The following is a 13,877-nucleotide window of genomic DNA, read 5'->3' as shown; positions in this document are numbered from 1 at the left end:
AGTAAATGGATAACAAAACACACTTACAGGCTCATTAATAAGAAGGCAATTAGGTCTTCTGGGAAAATTCATTTTCTCAAAGAATGCTAAAGCAAGCTACAAAATGCAAGTAAAATTGTGTTTTGATATGAACAGTGTACACTGTCTATTACATCATAATTTTTCTCTGGAGAAAACTGACAAGAATCTCTGTTCTTAAATATGAGCACAAAGGATAGTAAAAAGAACACCAGTGATATTTAATGCATTCTACCTAACTCCCATTCATTAAATTTGACTGTCCTATAAATGAGCTCCTTATTACAAATCCTTAAAATACACTTCGAAGAGAAAGAGAAATATAAAACAAGAAACTGCAGTTACTAGTTAAAAAAAGGGAATTATCATTTTCCATATCAACATGTCAATATGCAAAGTAAAAATGATTGGCATATATCATGTTTGGTTCCTCAGATAATATGTTTACCTTTAAATATTCTCATATAATATGTTCACAGCTAAAAGTATTTAGCCTTATTTTTATTCTCTCATGAAATATTTTTTTCAAAATTGTCTGAGTATTCTTTTCTAAAACCTGAACAGTATTGCTGTTTTGATGCATCTGGGGTGTTAAATTATAATTCAGTAAATAATGATCAGAAATATAATTCCAGGGAAATCTGTTTCATGTTGTAATTAATCCTTTCACAGTACTCTTACAACTCTACAGTAAAGAGCATGTGGCAAATCTTTTCAAGCTGATCTTTCTTTGTCCTAGAGCAGTGTTTCTCAAAAATTAAATGTTCAAGCAAATCACCTGGGGATTTTATTAAAAGGCAGATTCTGAGTCAGTAGGTCTGGGGTGGGCTCTGATATGTGGTCACAAGATCATCACAAGTTCCCAGGTGATGCTGATGCTGCTGGTCCATGGACCATAATTCAAGTAAGCAAAATTCTAGGGCATCTTACCATTGATGAATCCAATGACCAAGAAGCAATCAGCCATCAGCCTTTAAATGGGCAGTGAGGGCATTAGAAAGTCTTCCTCTCTCTACTCTTGAATTTGCTGGACGACCTAAGTCGAATCACATCAAGGAGCTGAGGCCAGTCTGCCACTTAAGCAGCTGCTAGCACCCTACCGTCCAACAAGGACTAGGGGAATTTCTGTAGCTGATCAGCTGCTGCCCTGGACTGGGTTTGGAGAATCAGCCTACAAGCAGCTGGTTAAGGCACAGGCTGCATTTGGAAGAGTTTATATAAATAGATACCAATCTATTGGAATTAGGTTTCTTATTTTCTCCTTTAAAGTACAGTACAGTGCAGTATATTATATACTATATAGTTCATAATTTTCCATTTCAGTTTCTTCATCTATGAAGTTGACAAAATAATTCTCTACTTTCAATACTCTATCTAGAATATAAGTATAGGAGTTTGATCCCATCTGTAGATATTCTTGGTTTCCTTCCCACTCGAACCTTCGGACAATGATGTTCTATCATTGTTAAGATATGTGTGTGTGTGAATACACATATTTACATCTTTCAATTTTCTCAACAAAATAAATGCAAACAGTAACTCTAGACACTATTTTATTTGGATTTGTTTCTGAGCTCTTCTTTTGAAAATAATTCCTAGAATGACACCTGTAAAAGGATTCAGCCAGCACGGCTCTGTTCATCATTTTTATTAACAGAGCTCTATCTACAGTCGTATAAAGTGGAAACATGGATTATTTCATTCAGGACCACTTAATTTGCTCCTAAAACAATTGTAAGTGACAAAATAAGCCGCTTGTAATTTTTATGGATTACCAACACACAGAGAAGAATGCCAAAAAACTCAACCAGAGTTAAGTGGGGAAATGGCAATGTTCCACAACAGGATTGATGTGATCCTTACATCCCAAGCCCAATGTTTCCCAGAAGCTCAACAATCTGCAAAACCACACAAAACTTTTTTAATTATGTAAGTTCAGTTTTTATTACTAAAATACTAACCACAAATCAAAAGAATTCCCATAAGAATACTGCAGGAAAATAAACATACCTTTCCCAACAGAATTTTCATGGAATTAATAAAACCTTTTATGTGGAACTATGTTTAAGAGCATTTCTTATAAAAACACAATTTCCACTAAGACGGAATTTGAAGTTTGTAAACCATCTACCTCCAGACTTCTCATTGACATCACACATTAAAACATAACTTTTAAAGTTTTCCAAAGCCCAGATGTATGTCACTATCTCAAAATAATAGGCAATGTGGCACTCAAATTTTTTCTAACCCCATTTACAAAAAGGAACTCATGGGCTTCCCTGGTGGCGCAGTGGTTGAGAGTCTGCCTGCCGATGCAGGGGACACAGGTTCATGCCCCGGTCCGGGAAGATCCCACATGCCGCGGAGCGGCTGGGCCCATGAGCCATGGCTGCTGAGCCTGCGCGTCCGGAGCCTGTGCTCCGCAATGGGAGAGGCCGCCAACAGTGAGAGGCCGGCGTACCGAAAAAAAAAAAAGGAACTCAAAGTCTCTCTTCCATTGAGAGATATATAAGCACAAACAAATACTCTGTGACATTAAAAGATTATTTCATGGATTTACAAGTCTATTTCTACCTTCAACTGAAATAAAAAATTAGCTTGATTGATGTACTTACTTTGTTATCAAATACCCATTTAAGATATCATGAATTGACAAATTCCATTATTCAGAACTATGACAAACAGCATGAGTTTTGATGAAAGAAAAACAAGTCATGTTCAAAAGCAATTATAACGTTTTTAGGCAAAAAGAAACACCATTTGATAAAGGAACACAAACCAGACACATATGATCAAAGGGTAAAGTCTGAGAGGAATACACAGAGGGAAGTTTTTACATCCACAGAATAAGAAATGAATGTGTTCGGGCAAAGGCAAAGGCTGATTCCAATAAACAAATCAAAAATAGGCTTTTTTCCCTCTTTAGAAAATTAAAGATCAAACACACACACACACACACACACACACACACACACACACACAAGATCCCAGTGCTTTGTTTTGTCTTTAAGAACAATCTGTAAACTCCCTTGATGTTTCCTGCTCTCAGTCTTCCAACAATCCTCTTCCTGCCCTGCGTGAAGAGCAAGTAGGGGAAATAGGAAGAGCACAAGGCAGAGGAGGACAGCATTTTCCATGCCTCAGAGAAGCAGATCCATATTCAGCATGACTTACACTGTCTTTAACACCATCTTGAGCAGACCTAGAACACAGCACTTCAAAAGCATTAGTAGGCAACAACCTAGTTTCTCTATATAGGACCATATCACATGAATTAAATGTTTGATAAAGGCCATAAAAACGTGTAGTAAACCATCACTGCCTAAAATATGAGATTAGGTGGGAGGACTGGCGTTTGCTCTGATTAATGGTTGAGTCATATTTCCAGTTTCTAAGAACATGATCAGCACCAAAAGATATCTGGTGAAAACAAAAAGGCTGTGATTTTGTGTATCTGCACGTGGGGCTTTGTTGTTGCTAGAGGGGAGTGGGAAGGAGTGTGGGAGAGGGGCAGAATGGCAGAGGGGTTGATTTATTTTTCAAATTCACATTTATGAATACAAAGAGAAGAGCTGTCAGCAGCACACATGCCAAAGCCCAAATAGCAGCCAGACCTGCCTCTTCCCGTCTGGGTTGGCCAGACACAAAACGACATCTTGCAATGTAGGAAAATCAACAGAGTCAGTTATATGGAGACTGGTGAAAGAAAAACCAGTCCCAGAAATGTCTGGTTACATACTATTAATAGTTTAGAACTTGGAGTTTTAATGAATTGAGGGATCGAGAGATTCTGGCCAATCAAAACCAGAAAACCAACAGGCAAACCTTTAAAAAGCTGTCTCTCTGATGTATCTTCCCAGTAGAGATAATAAGTATAAGAGAAATTTAATTCACATACAGAGACAGCAAAGAGTGAGACACTGGGAAAGTGGCACTGCTTAGATGAGTTGCAAGGTTCTAAGGGATCAAGTAAGTAAACGCTTACAGTGTGACATGCCAGGAACTATATCCAAGGCAGGATCTGGAGTTGCATTTCCAGGCTCACATCATACTAGAGAGACAATAGTCCCTCTCTAGGTCACTGATAAGACTGCATCTAAAAAGCCACATATTTTTCTCCCACTGAGATGAAAAGGGTGAACAGCCAATAGTTAAACAGACAGCTAAAGAAATTGACTAAAAATAAATTTCTTCTATAGTTTGAATACTATGAATGTTAATAGTGACTCTTCCACAGGTTCAGCTCAAGTAAGGATTTACAGAAGGTAAGTAAAAAAAAAAAAATTAAAGGATAATTTCTCTCAATGTGCTGATAAAATTATGGTCTGGTCAATCTAGGATGTTTATGTTTAACAACAATTAAAAGGAATGAATGGCTGAGTGACACACACACACACACAAATACACACAAACACACACACTCCTGAACAGTCTGTGCTTATACCAGGACTAGGGGAGCAAGAAAAGACTGAAGTCAAGGCACTTAGCTACTTTAATATATGATGATTACACCCCAGATAGCTGCATAATGTTTGACAATATACAGTTCCAGCTCATTTAAACTATTTCACACCATCCTCATAAAAAGCATGAGGAAAGTTCAGAACAGGTATTATTATCCCCATTTTACAGATGAGAAAGCTGAGTCTCCAGGTACCTCATCTATGACTGATTTTGTCAGTCATCTGAGTCCTAATACAAAAAACTTTCTCACATTATATCAAGAGATGGCAACTACACAACCCAGTGAATAAACTTCAGCACATCCTTATGCTTCTATGCCTCAATTTCCCCAGATGTAACACAGATATGACACATTTTTTTAGATGTTAAGTGAGCCATCAAACTGAAAGAATATAAGTTGAGATTTATAAGAAGATCTGGAAGTTCAGGTTTTCAAGAGGCTCACCATGTAGCATTTTTACACCTTAACCCCAAAAGCTAAGAAAAAATTCAAAATGATGAAAATGTTCCTAAACTGTGGTTTAAACAAAGCAGACTGGATGAGTACATGATATATCAAAGATCCAACTACCTGCAGTCTTTCAAGTTTTGCTTTCGAGGCTCACCATGTTAGGAAGCACACAATAATATCTAAAAGTGGAAAATGGCCTAATAAGTGTGATTTTAAAACACACTTTAAAGTTCTGAACATGTATTTGTTTTACACTTTTAAAGCATTTTTATTTAAATTTCTCAAAAGAAATAAAAGTTCATCATTTAAAGAATGTAAGAAAAAAAAACAAGAAAGAATACACCTCCAATCTCTGACCCCGTGTCTTTGCAACAAATCTGACTGCCATAAAATCTGATGACAGAAGAATAACAAATGACTTATGCGAAGCAGAAAATGGAAATTTTTACAAAACAAACGTTTAGCTTATGGAGAAAGGCAGATCCACAATCTGAACTGTGGGAATAAAAGACATTCATTTCTGGGCATATGTACAAAATCTGAATGGCAAAATTTTGAGATACAGTCCTGCCACAATTGCATTTGTTAGGACTGCACATTCTTTCACTTAACTATAAAATAAAGTCGAATGTTTTGCTTTGTCAAAAAAGAAAAGCCAGGTTTATTTAGTTAAATTACTTGGAACTGCATGTCTAAGAACATAACTGTTCATTAGAGATATCTGAACTCCAGGGATCAGAAAAGCTCATCTGTACATTCCGCTGGAGGAAATTTAATATTTATTTGCTCATTAAAGGGTAAATAACATTTGAAAAGAGAAAAAAAGTTTCTTTACAGATGAAAATATATCCATCAGTTGTTGAGACATTAATAGTTGCAAATTTTGAATACATATAAGTTTAATCATACAACTGGTAGAATTCCAACTTTCAATTAACAAACTACATGCCTTTTCAAGCGTAGGCTCTCCGTGCATTGACAAACACTGTGCAGAAATCAATACCCACTCCAACTTGCCTGCATGTAATGTCTTACATCAAGCACGCTTCCAGTACCAACGGGCATTATATGTCAGACATGCTTTCAGTAATGCTTACTCCAGAAAGAATTAAAATTAGGCTTTCATTGCACATAGCTGTTGTCCTCCGTATACATCACCTGTATACATAACTTTTCCTGTACACGCTGCATTTCATAACCTGCCTGAGTGCACAGCACATGCTGCCATCTGAATTTGTTATCTACCTCCTTTTACAGAGTTCTAAAGGGGGGAAAGAGAACGGAAGGGAAATAAACATTACTCCGGAAAACAACGATTTGAGTTTACTTCCAGGAAACCAGGCAGCCACAACAACGAGAGAAACTGACAGTGCAAAGTTCGTCCGTTCTCCGCGTCCTGTGGCCTCAGCCAGGAGCGCGGCTGTCGCTTCCCCCGTCTTGTCCAGCAGCCCTCGGCCACCTCTGCGTCTCCATCTGCACCGCGCGAACCAAGGAAGCAGATGCGCTCGCCAGCCAAGCAGAGCTGGGTGGGCTGGCCAGAAAAGTTGTCTGTACTGGCGGGAGGCTAACAATCGCCCGGGAGCCTGCTCCCCAGCGTCCACCTGGTGAAACTTCAGAGCCCCCAGAGGAGAGAACGAAAGAAGCAACCGCCAGGAAGGGTCACAGAACTGGAAGGGAACGGAGGACGGCACTGGGAGAAATGGGGTTTCACGGACTTCTCTAAGCGGTTTTACTAGGACCCAAAGGGCTAACTGGCGAGACCGCACCGGATGCCTCCTCTTGGGTTCTCTGGGCGGGCGGCAGTCGTTTGTAGACCCCATCACGCAGGCCGGCTCCGGGAGGCTTCGCGGTGGCTCTGCCGGAGGAGCGGGCTCCCCCACCACGGGTCGGGCTTCCCGGACCCGGCGCCTAGACCTCGCTGCCCAGGACTGCTCGGCGTGGATCCTTAGAATCATGTTTCAAAACATCTTACAGGCTCCGCCAACACACACACGGAACCTACTCCGCGCAGCGCCCTAACCCACAGGGCGAACCCAGGAGCAGCCCCACGCCGGAGGAGGCGATAAGGACTGGGGGAGGGACGGGGAAGTAGTTAGACAATAGTCAGGAGAGGTTATTCCCAGGACAAAAAGCACCTGGCAAAGCGCGCCGAGGTCATTCCCTTCAAGTCTCCACCTTTCTGACAATGGCTTCCCCGGGAATTTTTTTTTTGGAACGCTCTAGCGGCGGAGAGCAACAAGCCCGCACTACGAGCAAGAGAGTAGCAATCCCCAGAGTCGTAACTACTTTTTCCTTCTCTCTTCCCCGGCGCGGTGCAGCCGGCGCCGGACGCCGAGGCTCCCAGTTTCCCAAGAAAAGCACTGTCTCGCGCACTGCCGCACAGCCCTGCCCGCCTGCGCCCGGAGCGATCCTCCACCGGGAACAATGGGTCGCGACGAGGAAACTTACCTGCCCCCGTGGCGCCCAGCCCCGTGCCCCGCGTCCCAGCCGGCACGGAGTCTGGGGACATCTCTCCCTCTGCCCACCCCGGGTCGCGAAAGCTTCCCCCCCTTGCCCCCCGGCCCTAGAGAGGAGCCGGCTCCACCCCTGGAGAGCCCCGGGTCGGGGGCATTCGTCGGAGCTCCGGACGCCTCCTCGGCCACTCACCTGCGGAGAACTGGCCTTGGGCCGACCCCAGGAGAGGCCAAGGGGAGAGGAGCAAGAGCGCCACAAAAGCAGGCAGCGCCGCCGCCGCTGTATCCATGTCGACTTTGGGAGAAGTTTCAAGCCGCTCTGCAAAGAGCTGCCGGGGGGTATCGCAGCGAAATCCACAGCTGAGGGGTCGGCCGGGCCCAGCGGGGTGAGGGCGGGGAGTGGACAGCCTCCCGCCCGCACTTTTTCCTGCTCCGCGGTCGCCAAACTACCTCTGGGGCGCCAGCGTTGCCCGAGTCGCCGGCCGGCCGCGGCAGCAGCTCTCCATGCTCGGCAGAGGCTCTCCTGTTAGTCAAGAGTTACTTTGCTCTGGGAGGGATGGGGGCGGAGCCGGGGGTGACGTCGCCCCGCGGGCTCCGGGCGCTTCTGAGGAATGCAGGCTCGGGCGCGGCGCCGCCGCCGCCGCCGCCGCCGCCGCCGCCTCCTGTCGGAGAGACGCGCGCCAACCCCGGCCGCGCGCCCCGCGCTCCGCGCCGCCTTTGTTCGCCGCCCTGGCCCAGCCGCCCGCCGCCGCTCTGGGGCAGCGGGCGCGAAAGGGGACCTGCGCCGTTGTCTGCCCTGTTTCAGGAATCGCAGTTTGAAAAGCGAGAGTTGGGTAAGCAGTGTGGCCGGACCCCAGAGTATGAACGCGGAGAAACCCCGCCGCCCAAGCAGAGGCGCCCCGGGGTTCTGTTCCCAAGGCGGAGGTCCTACCGTATCGGTGGCCGGTAGGAAGAAGGGGGAGTGTAGAAGCTCCCAGAAGGAACACCCACCTGCATCGCAAACTCTCTGTTCCCTATTCGTGTAATAAGGAATGAGACACCCCACCCCCGTAGAAAACTTATTGTTCCTTCTTCATATAAAAATAAAACTTGAACCAAAATAAATGTTCAGTAACTTCCCAGTGTGAACAGCTGGCAGGTCTCATTTTTGGTTTGTCATTTGCCGAATATTTGGATTTACTCTCTGCTTCACTGACTTTGCTTGCAGTTCTGAAACCTTCCGGCCTCTTTCTACTTCCCTCCGGAAGAACCTAACAACTGCATCAGGGCTTATTATCCTTGCCTTTCACGAGGGTATGCTGGAGTAGGAAAGTCTTTTTGTTTTGATTTTAATATCTAAGAGATATTTAAGACATAAGTATTTAACAAAAGAACTTTACACGGACAATGAAAACAGCAACAAATGATTTCATCCGTTGGAAAATAATGCTGTATTATGACAGTAAAGTATTTTACAGTTTGCTGATTCTTCAGAAGCTTGAAGTGGTTTCACCATATGCCACATTTATAATACTTGCTTCTGTGAAGACTGTATAGTGCATACTTTATTCATTTTTGTAAAATAGCGAATAAAATAGATGTGGTCACAGTAGAATAAACAATTTTTATTCAGAATTTTGGTGTCATATATACAATTCCTAGAACAATGGAATCTCTTGATTGACATCTGTCAGTTACTCAGACACCTTTAGCTTTTGTAAATCACGGACAATGTGACATTCAATTTAATATAATATTCACACAATTTCCCAGGACACATATCCCTTTATTCAGATTAAGTATACGCTATTAAAGACCAGGTTGATGGTAGAACTCATTATATATGTACACACACACATATATATATATACCAATCAGCAAGGAAAATAGTTCTTTAAAAATTTGATAAGAATAGATGCTTGATTAAACGTAACTGGCAGTCTTATAGCTGGCTCATTGGCACACTGACTAGCTCAGCACTTGTCAATTCAATTCAGCAATAAGTTCATTCTTCCTTAGGGTGCAATGTAGATTATTTTTTAAGTCATTAACCTATAACTGTTAGCACATCACTGTTCCTATTTCTTTGATTGAAGAATATTCCTAAATCCTAGGTAACAAAAAACTGAAGGACATATATTTTCCTTTTAAAGGACTTAGCAGAACTTTGTAAAACTTAGCAATAATATGTCTCAGGAAAAACAAACACCCCTCCTCCCCCATCCATAAACTAATTAATCTGTTCTATTCCTGACAGAGAGTTCATGACTTGGTAGGTTTGTTTGTTTAAACACACAGAAAGCTTGTTTAAAAATTGACATACAGTGCCAGGGCAAAGTGCACACAGTTCTAGCTTGCCCATTCCTTGGGTCAACTGACAGAAGATTCATCTCATTTTCTCCATTCAGGAAGTAATAACAATAACAAGTAATGTTTAGAGCACTTACAATGTGCTAGGCACTGGTTTAAAATACATAATGTCTCGTTGAGACATTAAGATATACAAAGTCTCCTTGAGTTAAGACAACAATCCTATGACATCAGTACAGTTATTACTCTCATTTGACAAATGAGGAAACAAAGTTAGAGATTAAGTAATTTGTCCAACAGCACATATATGAGTAAGAAGTGGGGGAGGGGAAACAAAGAGGGACAAGGAAATCCTCAAATGGAGTCAGCAAACTAGCAAGGATGTCTTCTCACTAAAAATCAAAGCAATGCAACAAAACTTTTGGACAAGTAAATCAGTACTTTTGTCCTTAGTTGTCACTAATGCTGGCCACAATACCTAACGCTGGCCATGGTATATTGAAATCATTTGAGTAGAGAATATATGTGTCTTTCACATAGTACTCGGCAATTATTAGGAATTTACTAGGTCTTCGTTAATTTGAAAGAATGGATGAATGTATCAATTAAACAATAGAAGAGTAAATTTGATATAACAAAAAAATTGTCAACATGTGTTCAAAAAAATCACTAAAATGTTTGTATTCTTTAATCTACTAGCTATTCTAAGGAAATAATCTAAAATATGGGAAGTGTCATAGACACAAAGATATTTATCACTTACAAAAGGGAAAACTGGAAATAATACAAAAGTCCAACCATAGGCAGATTCATGAGCATTATCTGGATTGAATATCTCACAGCCACTAGAAATGAAGGTATTAAAAAAAGTAAGCTGCAAAGTGTTTCTGATAAAATGTTGGGAAAAAAAAAAAGATCAGAAGACAATACAGATACATCTTCAGTTTGGGAAGATGAAAATGTTCTGGAGATGGATGGTGGTGATGGTTGCACAACAATGTAAAAGTACATAATGCCATGGAACCATATACTTAAAAATGGTTAAAGTCGTAATTTTTATGTTATGCATGTTTTACTACATTTAAATAATTGGAAGATGAAGTCAACATATACTATGATTACAAATAAGAAAAGAAAAAGGCTGAAAAAAAATCCCGATAAACCATAATATTGATATAATTAGAAGTAAATGTAGAATAGTAACATTTTATAACTGCCCTTCCCTATTTTCCTACCGTTTTTGGTATGTGGTTATAGCATATCTTTTTAAAGAAGATAGGTTTGTAGTCTGATTGATTGCAGATTTACCAAGAAATAACTCCAGTCAAAAATTTAGATCTACATTTGACAAAATGTTTTCTGTAGAATCCCAGTTCTATCAAAATTTAGCAAGTAAAATTGGAAAATAGGGTCTTCAGATCAAATTAGCTTTAACTCTAGATTGAGCAAAGTTAAACAGGTTCCTTTACTACAGCTGGCTTCTTTACTGCAGAACTTTTCAATGGTTACCAGTATGGTATTGTGCAAAGTGAATCTGTTGGAGAGAGGAAAAGAATACATTGTTTCTCAAAGTTTTGGACAATAGAACTCTTTAAAAGAGAAGTATTTCTCAGGATTAGGGTTCCAGGGAACAGAATTTGGGAAGTACTGCTTTAAGCAGCATTTAACATCTCTGTGTCTCAGTTTCTTTCATATGAAACTGAGGCTTATCAATCAGATTTTTCAGAGGACTAAATGAAATATAGTATATTTTAATATGTATTTTTGTAAAGATGTAAATTTAGTTATAGGTATAGATATGAAAGGGCCCAGATGATATTAATTGCTGAGTAAAGGTTCTTTTCTTGTTCCACTGAAGGATTATGTACAAACATGTACCCAGCAAAACCAAGGTTTTATTTACCCACTGAGAGACCATGAGTGTACCCACAGCATGTATTTATAAGCAATTAGATAATATTCTCAGTTTGTTAATAACAACTGATTGCTTATATTATGCTTTTCAGTTTGTAATGCCTTTTCACCCACATGATCTCAATCTATCCTCGCTCCAACCCTGCGAAGTAGGCAGGGCAGGTAGCATTATTAATTTTCACTTAACTGATAAGGAAACTCAAGTTTAGAGTCATTAAAATACTTGGCCAAAATTTGACGCTGGTCAATAGCAAAGCTGTCACTCTGAACTGCATATTCTGATTCTGAATTTCATTTTTCCCCCATTCCCCCAATATTTATGTACCTAATTCTCATCTCTAAAAACGTTCATTTGAATTAGTTGTCAAAATTCTCAATGCAAATTCATCAGATAGAGCTTCTTAGGCTGGTGGACGGAAATGAGGTTCTATTTTCTCTCTGAAAGCAGAAAAAACAAAAACAAACAAACAGAAAACTAAAAGCACTTCCTCACAGTCATAGCCTTGCATGGGTATGTATGTTGTCAGTAGAGTCCTCCAGGAAGGAAGGGGCAGAGAATTTCTGACAATAAAGCCCTTGAACAGAACACCGACTTCCAGAAAAAAAAAAAAAAAAAGTGTTATGCCTTTGAAAGCTATTGTTCTGGATGAGCGTTGGAGACTGTAGGGCAAAGCCCATTGATCCCACGAGTGGTGCTGGAACCTGGCCAGTTACTACTGAGATCTTGACACCAGAGCATCCAGAAACAAATGGAATTGTGATAGCTATGTGCTTATGTCTCTAAGGAAATCCTCCTCTCTGTATGCTCTTAGGAAATTTTGGATCAAGTGGAAAGAAACACACTGTACGCAAACCCAGAGTTACTTTGTGAGTCCCTTGAACCCTTTAAAATATCCATAACTGAAGATTAGTTTAGAAAACACTAGTCAAGATAATGCATGATCCAAAGGTTTTATCCGGGGAAGGGAAAAAAAAAAATGTGAGCAGCTTGAGAGCTCAGTGTTGTCAATTTGGAAGAGCAATTTGCCTACAGCTGGATATAATTAACAAGCATGGGTCAAAAAGGAAGCCAATCATAAAAGTGTGAATTGGATTGAGGTGGAGGGATGGGACAGTGACAGTCACTTCCAGATCTGGTATATTCTGACTTCAGAGTCTCTCCGCATTTTCAAAAAGCCTAGTCTAATGATGTTAATAAAAGATTGAGGGAAAAAATGTTTGGTCTTCATGATACCCTAGTATGTGTTTGATAAATCACTTTTTCTGGGGTACTATATGGTACCTATATGGTATCTACTATATGATATCTACATGGTATCTTATTAACCCTTTATAATAGTGGGCAATTTCCACACCAAAAAAAGTATATTTTTCCCTGGCTCACTATAAGAAAAAAGGCATAAAGGGCACCAGCTATACAGCATCCTATTGAATCCTGTTTGAATTACTTTGTTCTGAATAGACAAATTATCCTGGGATATTTTTTTTTGTTTTTTATTTTAGTAAAACCCAAGAAAGAGGATAACTCTTAAAACTAATTAAATACATCATGTATTTAATAATACATTTTGCAGGGTTAAAAGCTTGTATGCAAAGTTGCAGCCTGAGGAGAATTAATACAGCTGAATGAGAAATTCTCTAGTGATCATGTTCCTTCCTTCCTCCCACTTACTTCGGAGGGGCGGGGGCTGGCTTCACATATGGAACCCTGTGGATCTTGCCATCTTTCTTCTTTGCTTATTCTGGTCTTGAGACAGAATGAAATAGAATTCTGAACACAAATGTGGTGCTTCCAAAGCTCTAGAGATTTTTCTAATCCTCTAAATGTTCTCCAATAAAATCCTCCCTACACTGTTGGTGCTGCCACCACATTCATAACCAGGGGAAGTCAGACAAGAAAATGAACCATTAAAACCTACACACAAACATAGGGGCACATTTCAGTGCTGAAGTCCTCTTTAATCAAAGCAAAGAACTCATTTTGCCACTTGCAAGCATTTATTAAGTGTACTACACGCTGCTAGTTACTCTATGGGAGATACAGGATAGCAGTTTACATTTGAGATTAACAGACAAAAAAAATAAGAGAAAACAAATCATATGTGTGTGTGTGTGTGTGTGTGTGTGTGTGATATAATATATTCAAAATGTGAAGAAATAGATAGCAAAATATTAGGTCCTGATGAAGTGCAGTAGGAGGGAAAAGCTTTTGGGGATGACCAGTTTTAAGCTATATCTCGAAGAAAGTGATAGTTGTGACTGGCAGGGGGGAAAAAAGGCATGAGATG

At 40.6% G+C, this 13,877-nt stretch overlaps 1 protein-coding gene across 13 annotated transcripts in view; it reads right to left on the bottom strand.

Moving 5' to 3' along the window:
• PTPRK (protein tyrosine phosphatase receptor type K) overlaps positions 1-7,972 on the bottom strand; it is a 566,337-nt gene extending 558,365 nt beyond the window's left edge. For 2 of the 13 annotated variants that reach the window (XM_067702146.1, XM_067702145.1), the window contains exon 1: positions 7,580-7,950. In XM_067702146.1, the coding sequence (XP_067558247.1) occupies positions 7,580-7,676 (97 nt within the window). In that variant the 5' untranslated portion in view covers positions 7,677-7,950. Of the gene's footprint in view, positions 1-7,579 lie in introns of all 13 variants that reach the window. The other 11 variants (XM_067702147.1, XM_067702148.1, XM_067702150.1 and 8 more) reach the window with 10 other exon arrangements.
• Between the last annotated feature and the right edge of the window lie 5,905 nt (positions 7,973-13,877).

This window comes from Pseudorca crassidens, chromosome 13, assembly GCF_039906515.1.
Source record: "Pseudorca crassidens isolate mPseCra1 chromosome 13, mPseCra1.hap1, whole genome shotgun sequence".
Taxonomy (NCBI): Eukaryota; Metazoa; Chordata; class Mammalia; order Artiodactyla; family Delphinidae; genus Pseudorca; species Pseudorca crassidens.
This window is presented reverse-complemented; position numbering and strand designations above follow the sequence as displayed.